A 22,349-nucleotide genomic window follows, 5' to 3' on the forward strand; every position below is an offset into this window, starting at 1 on the left:
AGTCAAAATGAAACAGGAGTAGCACAAACACAGAAATTCAGATAAGGACACCCAAGCTTGACATAAGAACAGGGATAAACAAACACTGAAACACGTGACAGACTGGGGAGACAGAACACAGAGACATGACTGAGACTAGGGAGAGAGAGACACAGAGTTGTAAATAAACACAAACACAAGACAGAACGAGAAGCTTCTGGATTTATACAGTACAGGCCAACAACTAGACTTACTTAAACAAGGGCTTGGATTATAGAGATGTTTAAATATTGTCTGTGGATGACTCTGTAGCATGTTGTTTAAGTGGACTTTAATATAGACCTGTGCATAGCTAAAATCTGTAAAAAATAAATAAATAAATAAATAAAATAATAAATAATAATAACACTAAGAGTATTAAAAAGTGAATAAAACTGAACATTTTTTACATTAATAAATAAATAGAAACCGACAAGCAAGTCATTGCATTTGATAACATGAATAAATAAAACTAAACAAATACGGAACATTTTCAAATAGGAACTAAACTGAAAAGCAAAGTCACTCTGCAAATGAACTGAACTGGAAAAAAAGCTTAAAACTAAATTATAATTATGATAATAACCAAGAAAACTGTAATTATTTTGATATGGAAAGCACTTTGTGTGTAGTTACGCAGTAACAGCCGCCAGGGGGACCACTCTGTCCGCGCTCGGCTTATGGTCCAGCTGCATACTACATCTCCCAGAGTCCTTCGCGTGAGTTTATTTTAATGCAGCTACTCCGTCCTGTCCAAGCAAACAAGGAGGAAACAGATGAGCTGTCCGCTCTACTGGGGTTGATCTCTCCCCGCTGAAGTCATCTGGATGACAGCATATTAAAAAAAACACCCGGAACAGCGAGTTTTAGAGGTAAGTTGTAGGAGGTCGAATTTAAAAACCGGGTTTTAGTAAACGAATTTAAGCTAACAAAATGGCTAGCTAGCTTTCAAAGGAACCGCTCGGGTTTGCTATGGCATCGTGCAGATGTACCGTGAGTGTTTGTTTCGTTTTATTTCACCTCGTTCATTTTGTTATTTTCTGGTTTAATGGCATGTATTTGTGCTAAATACCCCGACGCCGTGTTGCTGCGGGTTTTGTTGGTCTCATTTCCGCCTCTTTAGGCAGGTGTTTGCGGTGCGTTTTCGGTCTCTGATCGCGAATTTTAAGTTGCCAAACAGGCGCAGGTGACTCCCTGTGACGGTCAAAGTAGCAGCAGCATCTGGACTCGTGGTTTTGAAGAATCATTAACACGGAACAGACCTCCTTTTAGACCCGTTTTAACTACTAAAATAAAATCAGGCCTTGAGAGCATGACATGACTTTAGTCTTGGTGTGAAACTCATTTTGGTTCATAGACACTAATCTGACCTTAAGTGGAACAGGCCCATAAAACTAATGCGTAATAAATCTGTTAATAAATAAATCTAAATTCTCCCATCATCATTCTTTGGTAGGAAGTCATAAATAGGAGTTAAATTCAGACTCGCACAGGCTCACCTCTGCACGACTGGCTTCTCCTGTAACCCTGCGTGTTTCTAAGGTTTGTTTTCTTTCTTTCTTTTGTTGTTCTTGTGCTTTTTGTCCTCAGGTGAGGTTTGAAGTGTCTGTGTGGTGCAGCTGGTCTGGTCTGTCCAGGCTGCACCACACAGACACTTCCAATCACCACACATCAAAGTACAAAGCGTATGACGTCATCACTTTCTGTGTTAGGAAGTCATATTTAGGAGTTAAATTCATTGTTCATCATACTCAAGATATCTTTCTGTTATCTTGATTAACTGATTAACTTATCTTGATCCCAACATTGTCAATCAGGCTAAGTGATCACATGACGCTAGTTATCAACTCTATAAGGTAACCCAGGGTTTCCCATTTTAGCTACTAGCCTGTTTACATGAAAGGGGTGGCGTTGGGGGCATCTGACCGATCACATACAGAGCAGCAGAACAGCTGACTTTACAAAGAAAGATAAAACTATAAACATGAAAAGGTTAAACACTTGTATTAATAAAGTTCAAATAGGAACTAAAAGTTCTTTTGCTGAGCTCTGTTGATGTTTACCAGTCTGGGAGAAAATACAAGCATAAATACAAAAATGGCAGTGGATATGATGAGCAGTGATACAGGAGATCAAGAGGAATTGCTCAGATAAGATTAAATGCTTTTATGGATGAGGACATGGATGCTAGGGACAAGCGTTGCAGACAAAATTTAAAAAAACGAGATTATAGAGGAATTCAAAATGTTGTGACAAATGGGAAAAGTCAAAGAATGAAGTTGAATTTAAGAATCTAAACTGATTAGACTACTGATGCTCATCAATGGAAAGATCCTCCCACTGTCCATGGCACAGCAGTCCAAAGGGATCTTTCAGGTAAAGCAGTTTTCCAGATAACTGATTGGTAGCTAAGTGGTGATTTCATACTTGTTGATCCGTAATCTCAAACACAACCTGCTCTGAAGCAGGTTTGCTCTACAGTTTAAGTCACTATGGTGATATACTCCAGTAAGAAGTGAGCTACCTTCATAGTACCTCTGTACAAGTCCCTGTCCCTAGAAACCGGTCAAAAGTTCATCAGGGAACCACAGTAGTATAATATCTTTCAACAGGCTGCAAGGAAGCGTCATTTTTATCTGAGGAAATACGAGGATGATCTAATCAACGATGTGTCTCTCTGTTGAGTGTAAACATGAAACATATGTGCACTGCTAAGTTTAGAGTGCTTGTAGATATGTTTTAAAATGCAGCTGCAGTGCATTTTAAAACCTCAAGGAAGCTGTTATTGATATTAGCCAACAGATTTCTTTTCTTTTCTTTTTTCTTTTCTTTTTTTTTTTTACCTGATGGACACAATGCAGTGTAGTAGCCCTGCCCTTCGTTATGGTTTGTTCTTTATCATTCACTCACTGTGCGTCGATATGCTGGATGTCTCCACAAACAGTTCTCTGCATGTAGATGCAGTTTTTCTTCATTTGGAGCTTTGTGGGAGCTGAGTTCTGTTTACAGAGATGTTAATGGTCCTGTATGTGATTTTATTTATTAAACAGACCACCTTGCAGTGTAGCTTCCACGTTAGCTGAGATTTGTTTTATTTGTTTTTTATTATTCTTGCTGATGATTTGTATTATCTAAATGTAAGGTTCATTCATATCAGTTTGCTTATTTAATTTAAATGCATTTTTTTTTCATTTGTCTTTGTCTCCATAACTGATAGTCTCTTATATCAGTTTCTGCTTATAAGGTTACTTTAACATTTGAGGCCACGTTATGATTGGTTTAGGTGGCAGCACAAGCAGCTTCACTTGCATAAAATATATATATTTTTTAAATAACATCTGAAGTAATTTAATGAGGAATGAGTCATCCAGTTCAGCTCTGGTATTATGATAATATAACATGTGCTTCAGTCTTAAACAAGCACAGAATTTAATGAGCTGCTTCTTCCCGACTCCCTGATTTCTGCACAGCTGGATTATTGTACCAAAGAAACTGTTTCTGTGAAATATAGTAATCCACTAAAACCCAGTGAGTGGTGGTTAGCTAAGATTTGTTTTTGTTCTTGATGGAATCGAAACACTCAGAAACGTCATTAATATTCGCTTGTCCCACTGCAGACTTTTCTATCCAAACGAACAGTGAGAGCGAGCATGTGGTGCCCCACCCACTGGCTACAGGCCACATATTTCTGCAGATAAAGGCACCACCGTATTTGCCTCTATTCCGATGAAATGTCCTCTGAAGGACGCCCACGCAATTGATGAGAAGTCAGAGACCAGATGCCGATATTGTAATTCCATTAGAAACAAAGCTGCACTTAAGTAGGGAAGATATGTGTAGGGTTTTTAAGGCCATTGCAGTCCCAAATGGAAGCAGATGGGGTATGTGAAGTTCAATATCTGTGGGCTGAGCACCCTGATACCACAACTCAAGATTTCTGTTTCTGCGTTATCAAAGGTAGCCGGTCAGAATATTCTGGATAATCCTATGACTTGACATTAGGCACAGACAGGAATGCTCAAGCGGTATTAGCTGTTTGAAGGTACATTAGGAAAATGTTGAACGTAATGCACAACAAGCACCTTATTTCCTCCACAGAAGGTTGATAATTAACCTTTAACCTCCGTCACTGTGATGTGTGAATACTTCTGCTACTTTACGAGCTATTGTAATCATAAAACACTTTTAAAATCTGTATACTCCAATCATTTAAAAACAATAATACAGCAAACATTTAAAACAAATCTCATGGCCAAGGGCGCTGCTGGCTTCAGGACCATGCAATAATCCATGTGTGGTTTGTATTTGTATTATAATAGAGTCTGTAAGAAAGCCTTTTGTTATATTATTGAGAATATTGATCAACTAATTGTGATGGTGATGGTGCTCATCCGTCTTTTATCAGTCACTGCATTTTAACACAGTTTGCTCAGCTTACATTTCAACTTCTGGTCGCTGAAACCAGACCTGAGCTCCTGGGGGCCCCCCTCAGGTGAATGTTGGTTTTTAAACTTCGTACCGCTTACGAAACTTCCCCAGCAGAACAATTGGTTTCAGGTTTATTCCTGTAAAGAGTTTGTACATGATAGTTTTTTTAAATATCGGACACATAATCGGGAAAACACAAAAGGGAAACATTTGTCTTCTTTCTTTTTCATTTTCCCAGCACTAGTTTATTACATCACAGCTTAAAACACTGATTCCAGTATTCAGCTAGTTATACATCATTTCCATCCCTTCTTCTTACTGTGTTGAGCCATCAGAGATGCTTCATATTTCCATGTTTTACAGGATTGTCTGTCGTCTTTGTGTTCAAATAGTAGTTTTGACTTTTCATGTAAATGTCAGGATAGGCAGCATCTTCTTAAACTAGTTCAAGCTGCCAAAATAAATCCAGAATTAAATTTTAATACTTATAAAAGGCTGAAAATAATTGTTCTGACTCCAAAACATTTAGATGTAGTTTGTTAATTTCCCTCGTTTTGTTATTACCCTAGAGTAGCGTTGGTGTATCTTTTCTCTCTCAGTTAATATTTATTATAAACATCCATCATAACAGCATATATGCAATTACTGGTCACTTTGTTAGGTACGCCTTGTTTATAGCAGGTATGACCCTGCTGCTGACAGAACTGTGTCATGAAGTCATGTTCATTAATTGTTGACTTGAGTCTGCCGTTCCACCTCATCCCAAAGATGCTCTATTGGAGTACAGTGAACTCATCTTCGTGTTCAAGAAACCAGTTTGAGATGATTTGAGCTGGAAGCAGCCATCAAAAAATGGGTGCAGTGTGGTTATAACGTGATAGACATGGTCAGCATTAGCTGGGCTGTGGTGGTTAAACAATGCTAAGCTGGTACTAATTGGCTCAAAGTATGCCTAGAAAATATTCTCCACACTCTCACACCGCTATCAGCAACTTGAAATGTTAATACAAGGCAAGATGTTCGTCCTTTTATGTCGTTTACACCTAATTCTAACCCTACCATTTGAATGTCACAGCAGTCATCAGACCAGCAACATCTTTTCAATCTTCCGCTGTGTCCAGCTTTGGCAAGCCTGTTCAAACTGCTGCCTCAGTATTTGTTGCTCTGACTGCGGGAATTGGCTCTAACCTTGGTGTCTTTCAGAGGAACTGCTCCTGTTAGTTGTTTGCACTTCCATTCTGGATTAATTTTTCAGACCTGGAGGTTACTACTTGTAAATATGTTGGAGTCTCATACACATATTTAAATGAAAACTTCTTAGTTAACAGATTTGAAGCAGTGGAAATTGTAACCACTCAAAGACATTTAGAACAGTGACAGGTCCCCAGCTCTAATCTGTTTCTTTGTTTCCCATATGTATAAATAAAATGTAATTTAAAATTGCTTTGACTGCGGGCCCTTGCAACTCAGACACTAATATATATGTGGATTTATCTTTTTTTGTTGTTGTTGTTGTTCCTGAGTAATTAAGCTCCGGTCTGACGCATTAGACTAGCTGCCTAATGCGTCTGTGCGACGCATTAGACTAGCTGCCTATGCCATTGCCATATGTGAGGTGTAATTTGGCTGTAATAATGTTTAAGTAGGGCAGTCTGTGTGAAAACAACATCCATATAAAAACCAGGATCCATTGCAGCGTGGCAAATGTAATTGGTTTTAATGTTGGTGCTAGCTGATTTATGTGGAAAATACTGGGTAAAGTTCAGGTTTGAATGACAGTCAATGTCCCGTATACTTTCTGGGGGGGGGGGGGGGGGGGGGGGGGTTTGACTGGCATTTTGTAAAGTTGAACAAGTAAATGAAAAGTATGTTAAGGATTAATAAAACAGTTGGAATAACTGCAAATGCTGAAATAATGTAATGATGCAACTGCTAGGAAGTTGAGGGTTAAATCGTTTTATTACAGTTACACCGCAGATGGTGTAACTGTAATAGCTCTCTGGCATGTGAGAAGGAAGCTCAAAGGGTGAACGATATTAGTTTCAGGTGCACAGTACATACGATTGTGCTGAAGATGCGTCCCATTACAAAGCGACTGAATGGTTCTTTTAACAGATTTATTTTTCAGGTAATTGACAGTCATTTAAACCTGACTAAAGCTCTAAAATAGATGCATTTTGTGAACCAAAAAGACTAATTCATGTAAAACATGAAAGTCACAAGACTGTGAAACCACATCACCAGAGAAAACCTGCTGGGACCAGACTGTACAAATCACGTTTCCATCCTGCCTCTGTGTATCAGAGCAGCTGACAGTTGAAGCAAAAGCACAACTGGTTTCAGTTCCTTAAAACAAAGACAGTGTAAACAGTGTTTAATGGTATGAGGTCCAAAAGTCATTGAAGCTAGATGATAACAGAAATCTTTTACTGGGTCATGTGATTTTTACAGGGTTTTTTTTTTTTTTTTAGTAGAAAAGTCCAATTTAAGCTCAGTTATAAGTGAAAGAGCAATTTGAAGCTGCTCACTTCAGTACTGTAAAATAATGAGGTGCAGCTGTTGTAATCTCTTCATGCAGGAAATGGTAAGAAATGCAAACATTGGTTAATTAACGCAAGAGTAAGTGAAAAGACTGATGGATTTGAGAGAAGTTTCGTTCGTTTACATGAAGAAAAAGATGTAATACAACATTTTTTTCAGACATTGTGTTTCTGTTGGCTTCATCCGAACAATCACCATGTAGTAGAGAGTTTACTGCTGGATGTGAACAGGCTGGGATGACATCCGACACCTCAGGTGTTGCACTAGACTGTGGTGGAGAACTGAGCCAGAAGGTGAACACTTTGATTTACTAGTCGATCTGCATTCCAGATCTCAGAAACGTCGAGTAGTTAAGAAATCACAGACGCAAGCAGCAGAAATGAGTTTCTCCTGAAGGGTTCAGTCTTTGAGATACGGTGAGGAGTTCGAGTGGCAACCATACAGAGAGCATCAACAACTGTGCATATATATGGTTGGTTTTGTGCATGACTAGTGGTTTAAATTAGATTTTGGGGTTTTTTGTGTTGTGCTTGTTTTTTTTGTTTTGTGTTTTGTTGTGTTTTTAGCTCTGCTCTCAGAAAGGAGAAACATAAACACTCTTAGCACAAGTCCAAAGATCTCTAAAAGCTTTGTATTATGAACAAATCGTTATAAAATCTAACTCAACGATGTAAATCCACAGCCTGATGGAGCTTATTCTGCTTTACTATGTTGTTCAAAACAAAGCAGAAGATTGTCAGAATTTTTATTATGACTTAGATGCTTTAGAAAATCGCTGAGGTTTACTCCCTGAGAGCCATTTCTTTACCTCCTTCATCTTCTTTTCTACAGATGCAGTGATGCTTTTAACCTCCACACAGTGACTCCACATCACCAACACCAGCCTCGCTTCCAGCTCCAATGATCTTCCACCTCTGACTCTTTCCTAAAATTGACCAGTAGGTGGGGCCAGCCCTGCCCAGGTGGGGTGGCCAGCGATGGAAGGCCGACGTGGTGGAGGCAGCAGCATCGGTAGCTACTCACAGATCCCTGTCAGAACAGGCATGGAGTCTGTCAACTCGCCGGCCGTTTCTGTGAGATTGGAGGCGTACGACATCGGAGAGAAGAAATGCATCTCGGATGTGAGGAGGACTTTCTGCCTCTTTGTCACCTTTGACCTCTTGTTCGTCACCATGCTCTGGATCATAGAACTCAATGTAAGTCTGTGTTTGTAGTGGCTGTGACAGCAGTTTTGTTTTTCTTATTAGATATCTGTAGTAATAAAGTTTTTACAGCAATGTAAAACCACACGAGATTAAGATGTATCACCAGACAGTGAGCCTTTTTGACTGGGTCAGCCTACTCAGGAGAAATTTATTGAATCATCTGCTGTCTTCTATGTATTTTGCTCAAGAAAAAACTAAAACTGAAGATGATTTTATTATTTCCCAGACATTAAATGGTTATTTAAAGTAAAGTTAAACAAAGTCAGGAAAGATAAAACGCTAGTATTGAAGTTTTTAAAAAACAGTAAGTGAAGCTGTTAAAAGGCCAGGCTCAGAGCCTTTGGTTTTGCTTTTTTGTGGAAAAACATTTATTGTTCTTTGCATTTAGAGTTGTTTCTTTCAGCCTGTGGTGGACTTTCCGATTGACAGTATCATTCCTATCTGCTTTTACTTTTGTGCCTGATCGGTACGATTAACAGCAGTCAGCTTGACTCACAACTGATCGGAATAACAAAAATAAACACACCGTAGATTTCTGATGCACTAAATCACTTTGGAGGAAAAATGAGTTTCCTCTGCTGACTGACAGTTATTGTTTGTTGAGCTCAGTTGTATGAAAGTTCAGAGGAACTCGTGAGTAGCCACCGATTTGTACACAACTGATAGCAAAGTGTGGAATATGGCATTACATGTGAACAAAGGTTTAAAGCTGGTGAAGAATGCACGTTCCTTATCTGTACAGACTTTTTCTTAACTAAACTATCAAGTGGTTTAGTTGGTATTGTGGTTTACAGTGGTTCGCCTACCAGGTGAAAGATCCCAGAAGGAGACGTTTATCCCATTGGGTTTGGTTCAGGAAAGACATCTACCTGCTGTGGTGACTTCTTGTGACAAGGGAGAAGTAATACCATTACTTCTTCCTGTTCACAATTTTTACCTTTGTAACATCAAATCATTGAGTAATAAAACCAGCTGCCTTTTCAGTGAGTCTCTCATCCAGTGGTTGAGCTCCAAATCCACCGTCTTACACATCAGTTTGCGGCAGCTATCCTCGTTCTGCTCTTGGTGAGCTTCATATAGTGGTGCAGAAGCAAGTTCTTGACATGGTGCAGGTTCTGCAGATGGACTCTGTTGAGGGCTTCAGTCCAGTTAGGTGGAGTCAGACAGCTGGATGAGAGACTCTCTGGAGAAGCAACTACAGAACTCCCAGAATAGCATCATAACCAGAGAGCCGGCTGGTAGTGATGACAGAATAAAGGTATGAGCGGATAGACACTGAACTTTCAAAATAAGAGCCACAGGATTGTCCATAAGTAAATCAGTCGCAGATGACAACGTCCTTTAAGATGGATTAAAAAAGTATACCCGTTGATATACCTGATTAGATCTGTGCACGGTCATACAGCGCAGCGGCCAGATTGCACCAGACTGGCCTCCTCCACAGTTATTTAAATGGACTATAAAAAATATGCAATAAGATTAATGCTACAGGATATTTTAACCAAACCAAAATATTTGTGCTTTCTCAGCACTGCCCCACCACTAACATCTGGATGAGTGTTAGAAAGCTAACTAACTTTATCAAATTACATCCATGCTTTGTTTTAAAAGGAAAGAATTTCTTGTCTTTAACAAACGGCAGCGTTGTTAACCCATCCAGATAAAAACAAAAACAAAAAACATACATCTGTTTGTTTCTATTCTTTTATCATGGTGGCAGTTTAGGAGGAGCTCTTGCAGGGACTTTTCTGGTTTTTAGTTACTGAAATGCTGCAGTATGTGCAGGGTGCCGATCTTTGGTTTTTCTGCTTTGAACCGTGATCTCTGGGTCTGCTGATTTAAACTAATGGAGAATCTACAGGCTCGTGCTGCAGTATTGAAGTGTCCAGCATGTTGGAACAGTGTTTGTGTCCTCCAGGACTCTGAACTGTTTACAGTATTTGACTGAAAGTTTTAATGTATTCTAAACATGTTTATCTTCTTAGATGACAGCAATCATTAATTAAGCCGAGTGGACTCTGTCTCTCTCCTTTTTGAAGATATTACTCAGCGTTGTTGCTTTTTCTGTAAATGTCACATCTGAAAAAAGCCGGAAGGAACATTTAGTGAAAATGTTACTAAATGCCATCACGATAAGAGATAAAGTCAGCAGAATTATCAAACGTATTCCTGTAAGGGTGCATTTAGATACCACAAACAAACAGTTTATGAACTACAGAAAAAAACGTTTTTTAATCTTGTGCACATATTTTAATACTCAGTTTGCCTGTTTACATGTTTTACGATTTTATTTTATCTGACTTGTTAAAAACAGGTCTGTTAACCATTAACTGTGAGGAAGCAGTTACATTATTGTCAGTCATCCTCGGTCATGATAGGTTACTGTTTATCGCTCTGGAACTGTAAAATGTCTGCAGTTGTGCACCGAGAAACAACGTTTACAGTTGGAGTGAATTGTGTCAAGGTCGAGCAGAAGCAGGACAGCCTGCATGCTGGACGAGTGGATCGAGGTCATGCAGCTGATTGAGGAAGTGATTTGACTGCGGCACACATTCCCAGAATGCTCCATTTGACCTCGGGCACTAAAATAACTGTCCACGAGAGACGGACTTGTTCTCTTTTGTGTAACTAGAAGAGCACCCTGCAAATGCACTGCAAACCTGCTCACTTTCAAAATGGAGAACGTTTCATCATCCATGACTTTAATCCTGAGTGGTTTTTACTCAACAATTTGATGACTTTTTTATTTTTTTGTGAAGAAGTTTCCTTCCTTCCTCTCAGCTGTAACACTGAACACTTTGGCTGTTACTCTGTTTTGACTAGCTGCTATGGGACTGATTGGAGGAGTAGTGCTGAGTGTTAATTCAGTTCAGTTTTTTTTTTATATATATCGTTAGTAAAGTGGCCTCAAGGTGCTTTACAATTATGAGATAAAGACCCAACAGTATTGGAGAGAAAACCCCAACATTCAGACAGGGTTCCTACCTTTACTGCCTTTAATACCTTTGCTATGAAAAGATACATTTTTTTGCAATTTCTGCCTCAAAAACACATTTGGACACTGTGATGAAGGTGACGCACCCTGCTAAGTATAGGTCTGTCAGCATTAGGGCTGCCACAAACGATTATTTTGATAGTCGACTAGTCACCAATTATTTTTGCGATTAGTCGACTAATCAGATCATCATCCATTGGACGTAAAACGTACAGCTTATTGCACCAGCAGCATCTGCTCTTATATAACTATCATTAGCTTACAGCTTTAAGTGTTTAAGGTATGTGCTAACTAAAAATAAAGACAAGATGATAGTTTATTACATTTTAATGAAATTTGCAGATTGTTTCGGTGAAGTTTAATAAACTCCTTGCTATCTAAAATATAACAGGACACCGGAGTAAATTCTCCAGCATCTCACACTTATGATAATCAGCTGTCTGCTTGACGTTTATTCAGCTGTGTAAAAACTATAACTTTAATCTCAGCCAAACCGATTTACTCAGGACTAAAAAAAAGCCAAACAATACCATTTTTAAGTTATCTAAGTGACTTATATATGTTTAACCTGAGTAGCGAAAGACAGCGGTGGGTTTGAAAACGATTTGCCGGGAGTCCGGTGTTCTCACGGCTCTAGTGAGCCTAGCCCCCGGCTAGCTATCGAGCTAGTGGGTAACAGACGTCTCCGAAAACGTCGGAGCGCTTTTGAAAATATGTGGTGTCTTGATAAACTGAGCCGATATTTGAAGTTTACACAGCTACATTCTCGCCTGAAAATATGTTAAACGTTTATTTTGTGACCCAGAAAGAATAATAAGAGTAATATTAAAACTAACTAGCTGCCACCATTGTTGGAAACTGAGCTGGGCTGCGCTATGAATTCTGGGACACAGCTTCTTCTTCTTCGGGGTTTAACGGCAGCTGGCATCCTTGTACATGCAGTGCTGCCATCTTCTGTTTCAGTCCGTTATTACACTCTTAAATCCTACTACTTATTCCTGCGTCTTTTGTGATCTTACAAAGCTTCAAACGACGCGTCGACTATTAAATCAGTCGTCGACGATTTTGATAGTCGACATAATCGTGACTAGTTGACTAACCGTGGCAGCCCTAGTCAGCATTACTAATGGGTGCAAATTAAAATCTTTTGCTGCATATAATCACGTTGAGGGAGTTTTATATAAATCCTTTGTTTTTAACAGTGTTTTTGATTTAATAAGGTTTCAAACTAAAATAACAGAAATGGTCAGTAACAACAAAAAATCTCTACGTAGCAGAAAATAAGGAGAATAGCTCCATGTTAGTATTGTAATTATGAGCATAATACTGGTATTAACTTATTTTATACAAACCACATCTGAGACGTCTTGGTTGTGCAATGACTGACACATTATTATAGTAAGTATATGCTTCTTTTTCTTGCCTAATGTTGATGAAGCAGTTATGTCATTAAATCGTAGAACTCCAAAATATTTAGGTAATCAATCATTTTTCTATCCTGATTGTTTCTTCTCAGATATGAGGCGTGCATTAGTATGTAGGCTGGATTTAAGTTGGAGCTGCCAGCCAACCAAAGACAACTCAGGATGTCGATGTTGTATTTTTGCTGGCAGTTTGTTGATTTAAAAAAAAATCAGCCTTCAACATAAGAGCACTGCAGTTGGAATTTAATGGTGTTTATACACCACTCTGCATTTAATCTCTGGCCTCTGATTAATCTTCCCTCTGATGGTCGGGAGCAGCTTCTTTGTGTACAAGCGCCGTAAAAGAAGTTCTAGAAAGAATCTCTGGATACAGACTTTCTGAATATGTTGCAGGTCGTGTTGTTGTTGGAGAGCTAAATTCCAGAGCTGAGTTCAGCCACTGACTTCAACAGTGTGGCACTTTCTGTCTAACAATTCATTCCACTCATGCCGATGATGCCACTGCAGCTGATCACGAAACTGAGTAAACTAGCAAGCAAGACCTGTACTTTGTGTTTTCAGTCCAAGTTCCTGCACTTGCATTTAGTTTGCTTCTGTGTTTATCACAGAGGGGAGTCGAGTTCACAGCCCTCTAACACAAAAGCTGAAATCCTCCAGTCTCCTTTAATGCACCTAGTTTTTCAAACATCTATTTAGGATGATAATAAAAATATACATTATCATCTCATATAAATCGAAATATTAATTATAGCACAGTGACGAAGATCCCAGCTTTGTGTGCAACCAGCTGCACTCTTGCTAGTCGATAAAGTGAATTATTTCATATTTCAATTCATATTTACCAACATACAAAGATTTTTAGCTGTTGACTCTAAGATGTTGTAGCGGGGACTGACAGATCGCATTTCTTTATCACTTTGATCTAGAAAAAGAGCAGCTGTGTGAGTAGATTGCCAGAGTAAAGCAGCCGATAACCGTTTGACCCAAGAGATGCAAAACCACACTCGTCTGTGCTGAGCATGGTTTGCATCTCTCGGGTCAAATGGTTATTGGCTGCTTTGCTCTGACAGTGCTAACCTTAGCCACACTGAGCTAATCTGAAACTGTGTGACAGAGATTCATTTCAGAGACATTTGAAACAAAAGGAAGTTCATTTTAATCACCCACACAGTATTTCTGTGGTAATTTTTCACATTTGATTGAGCTCAGTTTTGAATTTTGTTGTTTAGGTGACAGCACATTATTCACTGTTAGGTCTGTACAAGCTGACAGCTTTTAGCTTTAACTGTAAATGAAGCAAAAGTCTTTTATTTGTCAATTTAATGTTAATACTCACGACTTCGTCTGAGTTGTATCTTCTCACAGTTGCTAAACAACCTTACTCGAAGTATATTTGCAGAACCTCACAAGCACATTTAAACCATTTTATCAGTGCTTAAAACCACACTATCTTTAAACGTTATCTTTCTAACCTCATGTTGCTGTTTCTTAATTTTGCAAAAATGACAGACTCGCACTGCTTCTCAGCCTCTCATTATATTTGCAGAGTGATGCACAGAAACATTCACGGCAAAGATTCACAGACACAACTGCAGCACAAGGATTTTCCAGTTATACATATTGTTAGCTATTGTTTGCTACCAACACCAACGATGGATGGAAACAATCTGAGAGGAAGAACAAAACCAGGAACACGAGTTTTAGGTGAAATTTGAGCAGCTGTTCTGGATTTATACATAAAATGATAAGAAACTTGAAGTGTGAGACTCTTTGGTTCTTTCTTTCAGATATTTCTCAAACAAGAATAACATTTCCTTTATTTATAGTTCCTGTAAGTTACTCTTCTTGATCTATCTCGTCCTCCTCCTCTGCTTCTCGGATGATTTCCATTCATTGCCGGTAGGGGTGGAAGATTTTCAGCTGCTGTGCTTAGGAAATGACGCGAGTGCTGCAGATCTGTAAGCTTAACCTCTGCATCCTGTGGTTAACTTCATGCATCTTGCGGTGACTCATTGTGCAAAATGTGTTATTGAGCGAGGGAGAGCCCATTATTTTAAAAAAAAGGCATCAAAGGAGATCTGCAGATAGAGTCTAAAAAGGTGAAAGCTGTAAATGAGAGCAGGATTGTTTCAGTGACTGAAAATGATGCAGTTGCGTAAAAACTGTAAAAAATTCCAGAAAGTAAAAATCTGTTGAGGTCATCAAAAGCAAAGGTGAAGCTGAGGTCTGCAAACTGTCTGCCGCTGCATTTTTCATGTCCTTTTTTAATACATGCAGATATGAGTGCTGTTTTATTGAAGTGAGACTTTAAATATAGCACCAACACCCTCAGATTTCCTGTTGGTTCTAGAGAACTGATACACTGCTGATGTTGTCGAGCCAGCTCTCAGTTTAAGGCATAAAATCAAGAGGAAGTCACCGAGCGAGGTCCTTTATGACCCAAGACAGCGCTGTGCGATATGACGAAATATATCGATGACGAAATGAAAAAAACGATCGTTTCAAATTGTACGCTATCGTTTGTTTCGTGGTTTCCAAAATAAGCTGTTTACGGCAACGTTTTTTCATCGGGGTGCAGAGAATACCAGCATGGCCAGTGAATATGAGGCAGAACCAGGTAGCTCCAAACAGAAGGACTAGTCAAAACAAAACGAGGGCCTTATTCCTAATGAGGGCCGACCCCTGTAGCATGGACTTGACTTGGTTATGAAAAGTCTGACACACACCAGAAAACTCTACTATGCAAATTATGCCGCAAACCGGTTCCTGCCACAGACTCAAAACACGACAAACCTCTTCTACCACCTACGCAAGAATCATGTGAAAGGTTGTTGACAGAGTTTACAGATGAGAAGCAAAAAGGAGCCGTCAGGTGCTCAAAATAAACCTTAGATTCAAATGTTAGAACAGGTTTTTCCTCGCAGCACGTTGTGTAATAAATACAAAGAACATGGTGGCCGTTACATATAGTTTCATGCACCGGTCAAAACACTCAGCTCCAGGTACACGACACCCAGCTGAAAACACTTCACACAAGTCGGGTTGCCCAAGATTCACAGAGTTTACATAAAAAACCCTTTTTTGTCACATACATTGTTATCAGGATGAGAAATGTGTTACATGAGGAGATGAGATTTTGGTCATCGCGCAGCCCTAACCCCAAATGTTTATTTGAATCCTACAACTTCTCATGTTTTTTGTGTGTTATTTTAGATGGAATAAACTTACAAAAAATCTAACTGCCTCACTCAGGTCATTTTGCCTCAGTTGTTTCAGGGTTAACTTTAACATTCAGAGTATTTGTCATGATGAGCTGTTTGTGTTTGTCAGGTGAACGGCGGCATTCAGAATCGGCTGGAACAAGAAGTGCTGCACTACGACTACCACGCCTCCTTCTTCGACATCTTTGTAAGGTTCTTTCTTTTGCTTTAAATGATCAACTTTATATCATTTATTTTATGTGGGGGTTTTTTTTCACTATTTTTTTCCTTCCTTTTTGTTTCCCTCCTTCTGTGCCACCTTCACCTTCCTCCCCTCCCTCAGCTGCTGGCAGTTTTCAGGTTTGCCGTGCTCATCCTGGCCTACGCTGTCTGCAAGCTTCGTCACTGGTGGGCCATCGCGGTAGGTTTTAAGGCTGTACGCCACAACAGTGTTTCTGTAATTGCGCCAGCAGAGGGCGCTGCCCAGCAAGAGCTCACATTGTTGGGTGCACAGTGAAGTGTCTGGCAGGAGGATGCACTAATTCTTGTTTCTGTGCATTAAATATGTCATCAGGGGGCATCAGTGTTTGTTACAGGGTGATTCTGTGATTTTCCATTTCACTTCATTATATTCAGTATATTTAGAGAGTTAACCCTTTAAAACCAGTCGGAGCAGGCACACTCTGTTTTGCCTAACTATTTTTAAATCCTTGTAGCACTGCAACCATGTAAGCTAGCGTAATAATTTTTTTTGCATATGAAACCGGAGGAGTTGTACTTACATCTTATGCCATCAGCTTGTCCTCGGTCACAGTTTCCTTCCACATATAGCTTTGCAAAAACTGCATAAAAAGCACTTGCAGCAACAAAAACATAATATTCCAGAAACACGCTTTGCCGATCCGATCAGCTGTTTGTAACACTTCCTACGTTGGAATAGACGTCAGCGCGAACTTTTGCATGTCCGCCATGACCTGCCCGAAACCGGAAGTGACCTCATTGTTTTTAAAAGTTATCTTTGACTTTATGACTTTCTGTGTTGTTTCTGGGATGCTTAGGACTCATATTGCACTGCTGGAAATAGTTTATTTTGATGCATATGCTGCTTTTTTGCTAATTTGCATTATAAGATTTATTTTCGTTTTTCCTGCAGTGTATAAAAATTGGTGTATTTCAAAAATAAAACTATGAAGACACTCAAAATAAATTTCCTGTGGTGGGAAACTAGTTTGTGCAACTTTTTTGTATTTACAGTTTTGAGGGATAAGCCTCTTAAATTTCTCTAACTAGAAATATATGTTAAAAAAACAAAAACGATTTTCAATTTTTTTGTAGTTTATTGCACTTTTTTGCAATTTATGTAGTTACTATGCACTTAATGCATACATATTATTAAAATTTGGGCTATAATGGTTGTATTGATGTATATCAACTTGAAATGCTCCCAAAAATGGCTCCACAGCATGTAAAAATATAATATAAGCTCTGGCGGACTTGGTTCTATGGTTCTATGGATGTAAAAGGGGTTCTGTTTAAAATATTAGCAAAAATAAGAGCATGAGCATTTCTGATGTTTTCTGTCTTTGTGCAGATCACCACTGCAGTCAGCTGTGCTTTCCTGATTGCTAAAGTCATTTTGTCGAAGGTAAGAAAAAGCTTTACAATTCTTAACTAATATATTTTTTTATTATTAATTTTACATGAATTTAATCAAAGATGTGTGTTTCTGCACTGAGGTCAGTATGTCTGCACTTCTCTCACCTCAGTCTCATCCTCTGTCTGCACTGCTGGGTGCGCACACACACACACACACACACACACACACACACACACACACACACACACACACACACCTACCTTAAAGCTTTGATCTAAGAAACCGGACAAGATCTAATATTTTCATTATTTGTAACAAAAATGTTGCACTGACTTTAGTTTTTTACTTCTAATAATATCTTTATTTATTTATTTTAGTATTGGTGTCAATGTCCACACACAAAAACCCTCTTAGAGGACAGTTTGTTATTGGAGTTAATTTTCCTCTGCAGTCTTTGCTCCATATTCCCAGATGGCGATGCATACATATATGAGGATTTAAGGAAGTGAAGCAAACTATCTCCTTCCTGTACAGGAAAACCTGTAATTGCTGCTGTTTAACAATAATAAATATTTGTTTTTGCACCTTTTAAATTTTAAACGGTCAGATTTTGTATGCTTTGTGTAGAATTACGTATTCATATTGGGACGTGTGTGTTTCTTGTGTAGCTGCTGAGTCAGGGGGCTTTTGGGTACCTGCTGCCCATCATCTCCTTCGTTCTGGCCTGGATAGAAACGTGGCTGCTCGACTTCAAGGTCCTGCCTCAGGAGATCGAAGACGAAAACAGTGAGTCTCAATTGAGCTAATAATAAAAAAAGGCACCGTCATTACTGTTGCAGTGCTGCTGCTGTCACTGCTGTGATCTCTGTCAACAGATCATTTACCTCACAGGTTCCTTTTAAAACCTTTCATTATTACTTTAAGTTAGCAAAAGAATGTGAAAAAACAAGTACTATGACTCAAGAGCCTCTGAGTGGAGAATGAAAAGGAAACAAGAAAATAAAGAACAGCAGCAGACGCTCTGGTGAAACACTGCCACCTGCTGGTGAACATTCAAAGCTACATACTGAGTAATTTTATTCAGTTGTTTTATTTAAAATAAAAGATCGTGGGATAAGAAGTTAATATTATAATTATTTATTATAATGTTAGAGTAAATAGTGTAATGCATAGTTTACCTGTAATTATTAATAATTATATGCCATGAACAACATCTGCAAATGTGTTTGCTCACCTGATAAATGAAAGTTATCTCACCACTGTTATGTTATTTTAACCTCACTGATGTCCTGCTGATGCAGTTATTCCTGCTTCCTTCATCCTTCTGTGTTTCAGGACATCGGTCCATCATAGATACAAGTAGGGCTCCTCTCCTGGGTCCAGGTCCTTTATCTGATGGGCAGTTCTACTCTCCGCCAGAGTCTTTGGCAGGTCTGTTTCCTCCCACTGACATCAGACAAACCCAAACACACTCGCTTCAGCTGTCGCTCCTTCAGACTGCTCAGTCTGATGATTCTGACTCTTCATTCCCATTTAAATGAGCGTACAGACACAAAATATGAAGATATACAGATCATATTATTATTATTATTATTATTATTATTATTATTATTATTATTATTATTACAGTTTTTAGATTTCCAGCTTTGCACTTCACACCCAGAAATGAGTGGCGTAGCTCTTTCAGTATTTGTTTCACTGCGCAGTGAAAGGAGCTTTTTCATCTGCAGACATCTTATTGCTTAGAAAATAATTCAATTACTCAGCTGCCTCTGCAGTGAGCCTTCCATACAATGGGTGGGCCCATCCTTTGCAGACACAGACACTCTCCAGAGCAGAAGCAGAGCTGTAGTCGATAACACAAAATACAAAAATAATTCCCGTTTCTGTAAAATGTGAAGAATTAAAAGTGAAGGTTTATTCTCACACCAGACTCCTGCAGCTGCTTTGAAGCTGCAGCCTCCTGCAGATGGATTAAGACAAGCCTCAGTTGTTTCACACAGGTCAATAAACAAGAAAATTTAAAAATGATGAAACCTGACAAGACAGGAATTGTCAGGACCAGCTGGTTAGCAGTGGCTGGATTTTCAAAATAAGAGCGAAGGGCATCATCTGCTATTAAGCAGTTGTAGATGCCATTAATGTCTTTAAGGATAATAAATTTAGTTGGCATGAAAACCTGAGCCGTCTGGGTTCAGAGGGGTCGTCTTCTAATCTGAAGGTTGGCAGTTAAAATCCTGGCTCCACCGTTCTTTTCCCATCCTACATTTTCTGTGGTGTTTCTATAAAAACGCTGACCGATTTCCCTTTCGTGTTCAGACTCTGACGAGGAGCTGGATGATAAACACGAACCTGAAAAAGGGCTCATTACACAAGTGACTTAACAGGTAAAAATACGTAATGACAGTCAGTCAGGATTCGTGTCCACAGTATTAGTCTGATGTGCTGTTTTATTTCTCCACAGGATCTCCGATCCTGAACATGGAGGGATTTTTGGGTCCTCCAGCGTTGTGCTACTGAGGGGAAAACTTCTGCCTTACACTTTCAGCCATTTTAGTTTGTATTTGTTCCAAAGGAGTTCATATCCACAAATGCAGCTCACGTTCTGATATCAGCCTTCTGCACGTACACCGGGAAAGTGCCACTTAAAAGTTTCAGTGTCATGAACTTTGGTTACTGTATGAGTTTTGTTTCTCCACCTTTAAGGAACTTGAGACCTTACAAGAGATTTATCTGAAATAAATCATTACATCCTTATCAGCATCCATCCATAATTCAAAACATTACATTCATTTTAAAACTTAAAAAAAAAATATATATATATACACTTTCAATTAAAAAACAGAGTGTTAATGTCTTATTTCCAGCATAATGTTTACTTATAATTCTGTGATCATTTTCTTATGCTTCGGTTGAGTCACTGCAAAGGAAAATAGGCTCATGGATGCCACAGAAAGGATTGTTCATCCAGTATTGAGCCTGCAGACCAGACTGTAGCAGAAAGATAAAGTCAAACTCTTACAGATGTTTATGATTACTTCAATGTCTTAAAAATGTGCATGAAAGAATATTAAGGTAACATATAGAGATGTGAACGATACTGTTTGTTTTGAAACGAGAGCGAAGGATCGTGTGTTAAAGAAAACGAGCCATAAACGTGCAGCATGTACACTCGGAGATTTGGGTTTCGTGCACTGAACAGAAGGGACGCTGCTCTCGAAAGCTGCTGTGACGGGCGGGGAAACGCTCTAATGGAAATGTACATATCTTCATGCATGCTTTGCAAGCTCAGTGGATGTTTATTCTTTGTTTTCTTTTTTTAAAGAAAAGCCCGTCTGTATAACAGAATCATTAAAATGTTAAAGGTTATGTGGTTTTGTTTAATTGTTTATGTCAAACGTCGACCTTAAAGAGTTCAACAGAATAAGAACTTAGACATAAATTAGCCTTATGAATAAATAAAATGTGAAAATATTCCTTTAAAAAAACCCTTTTCATCTCTATTTTTTCTTAAGCCTAATTACTAGTCTTAATTAAGGTGAACAGACTCTGAAAGGGGGACTTTTATTTTAATTGTGTGTAATATATTAATTACATTTATTAAATAAAGATTAACCCTTATTTTTAAAGAAGACATGCTACTGAATACATGGACTGTAGATAAAAGATGGAGGTGACCTTTTACTAGAGTTATTAGTTTTGAATTTTCTAGTTTTTATTTTTTTATTCCATTTTGACTTTTTAAGGTCAGTTTAGTGTCAGTTAGTCGCCAGAGTGAATTTTCTTCTTTCAGTGTAGTTTTTGTTAGTTTCAGTTACTTTTAGGCTTTTAAATTATTATTGTTATATGGAGGCCAAATGTCAGAGGGAACATTTATGAACATCAGTAGAGAGATCACTAAAAATAAAGATTTACCCCCTATTTTTAGTTTAGTTTTCCAAGTTCAAAGTCTTGAAATGTTTTATTTTTATCTCAGTTTGGGTTTAGATTAGATTAAATTTTAGTTTTTGGTTGGGTTTTTTTTGCTAAGCAAGCATTGCTAACATGCTGCATCCATAAATACAGCTCAACCTTTATTTAATTTAATGTATTTTTTATTCATTAAATAAGATCAAACTAATTTTTGGGGGGAACTTTTCATTTAGTAATTTTTATGGCAATAACCAAACAAGCAACATATTAACATTCTCTGACAGAAGACCATTTAAGAGAGAGAGAGAGGGGAAAAAAACAGACCAAGATTAATATAATGATATGTCGTAGGGGAGATTTATAGCTTTATATTACAATGTTCCAAAGTTCTTGCTCATTCACTCAAGTATCTGGCCACACAGTTTCATCTCTGGTGTAAGATCTCCACCTTCAGTTGCAGGCTTGCTGTTATTCTTTCCATTGTATGAACTCTTTTCAGTCTCTGTTTCCATTGAGTTATGGATGGTGAGTTTGTTTCCATTTCACAGTTATCATTTTCTTAGCTATCAGAATATATTTTTCATCTTTGGTATACCTCTCTCTAGGTATAACTCCCAAGAGAAATATGGTGGGGTTCAGTGCAGTATTTACTTGTAGGATTTTCTCTTTCTTCTTTGATTCTTATCCAGAAACCTTGAATTATTGGACAGTCCCAAAAGATAAGTGAATCGTCTCCTATTCCCCCACATTTTCTCCAACATAGTTCTGCATTGGGTTCCTTACAATATGAGGAGAAAAAAATCTAATTTTAAATTTCCAGTCAAACTCTCCATAATTGACTACTTAGTCCCTTGTGACAAGTTTTACACATCTCTTCCCATACATTATCAGTGATAATATTTAGTTCTCGTTTCCATTTCTCTTTAATATGGCCTGTATTTTAAGATCAAACTAATTTTAATATTAGATAAAAAAATAACCCAAGTAAGTAAAAAAGTGTTTTATAAATGATGATTTCGTTAGAAATCA

General features: G+C 38.4%; 1 protein-coding gene across 1 annotated transcript; it reads left to right on the forward strand.

Annotated features, from left to right (window-relative positions):
* The first annotated feature begins 742 nt into the window (after nucleotides 1–742).
* On the forward strand, nucleotides 743–20,777 carry stard3nl (STARD3 N-terminal like). Its single transcript, XM_087832167.1, has 9 exons — nucleotides 743–890; nucleotides 7,819–8,183; nucleotides 15,942–16,019; nucleotides 16,155–16,232; nucleotides 17,403–17,456; nucleotides 18,077–18,194; nucleotides 18,744–18,839; nucleotides 19,728–19,795; nucleotides 19,873–20,777. Exons 2-8 carry the CDS (start codon nucleotides 7,965–7,967, stop codon nucleotides 19,790–19,792), a joined length of 708 nt encoding a protein of 235 aa, XP_087688293.1. The 5' UTR covers nucleotides 743–890; nucleotides 7,819–7,964; the 3' UTR covers nucleotides 19,793–19,795; nucleotides 19,873–20,777.
* Nucleotides 20,778–22,349: the final 1,572 nt, after the last annotated feature.

Source organism: Neolamprologus brichardi, chromosome 18, assembly GCF_056152115.1.
Source record: "Neolamprologus brichardi isolate AB-2024 chromosome 18, ASM5615211v1, whole genome shotgun sequence".
NCBI classification, from domain to species: Eukaryota; Metazoa; Chordata; class Actinopteri; order Cichliformes; family Cichlidae; genus Neolamprologus; species Neolamprologus brichardi.

Coding starts and splice junctions, on each gene's coding strand:
- stard3nl (XM_087832167.1), top strand. CDS start 7,965: ATGGAAGGCCGACGTGGTGGAGGCAGCAGCATCGGTAGCTACTCACAG. Junction 17,457..18,076: donor CTAAAGTCATTTTGTCGAAG/GTAAGAAAAAGC, acceptor TTTCTTGTGTAG/CTGCTGAGTCAGGGGGCTTT. Junction 18,840..19,727: donor TCCGCCAGAGTCTTTGGCAG/GTCTGTTTCCTC, acceptor TTTCGTGTTCAG/ACTCTGACGAGGAGCTGGAT.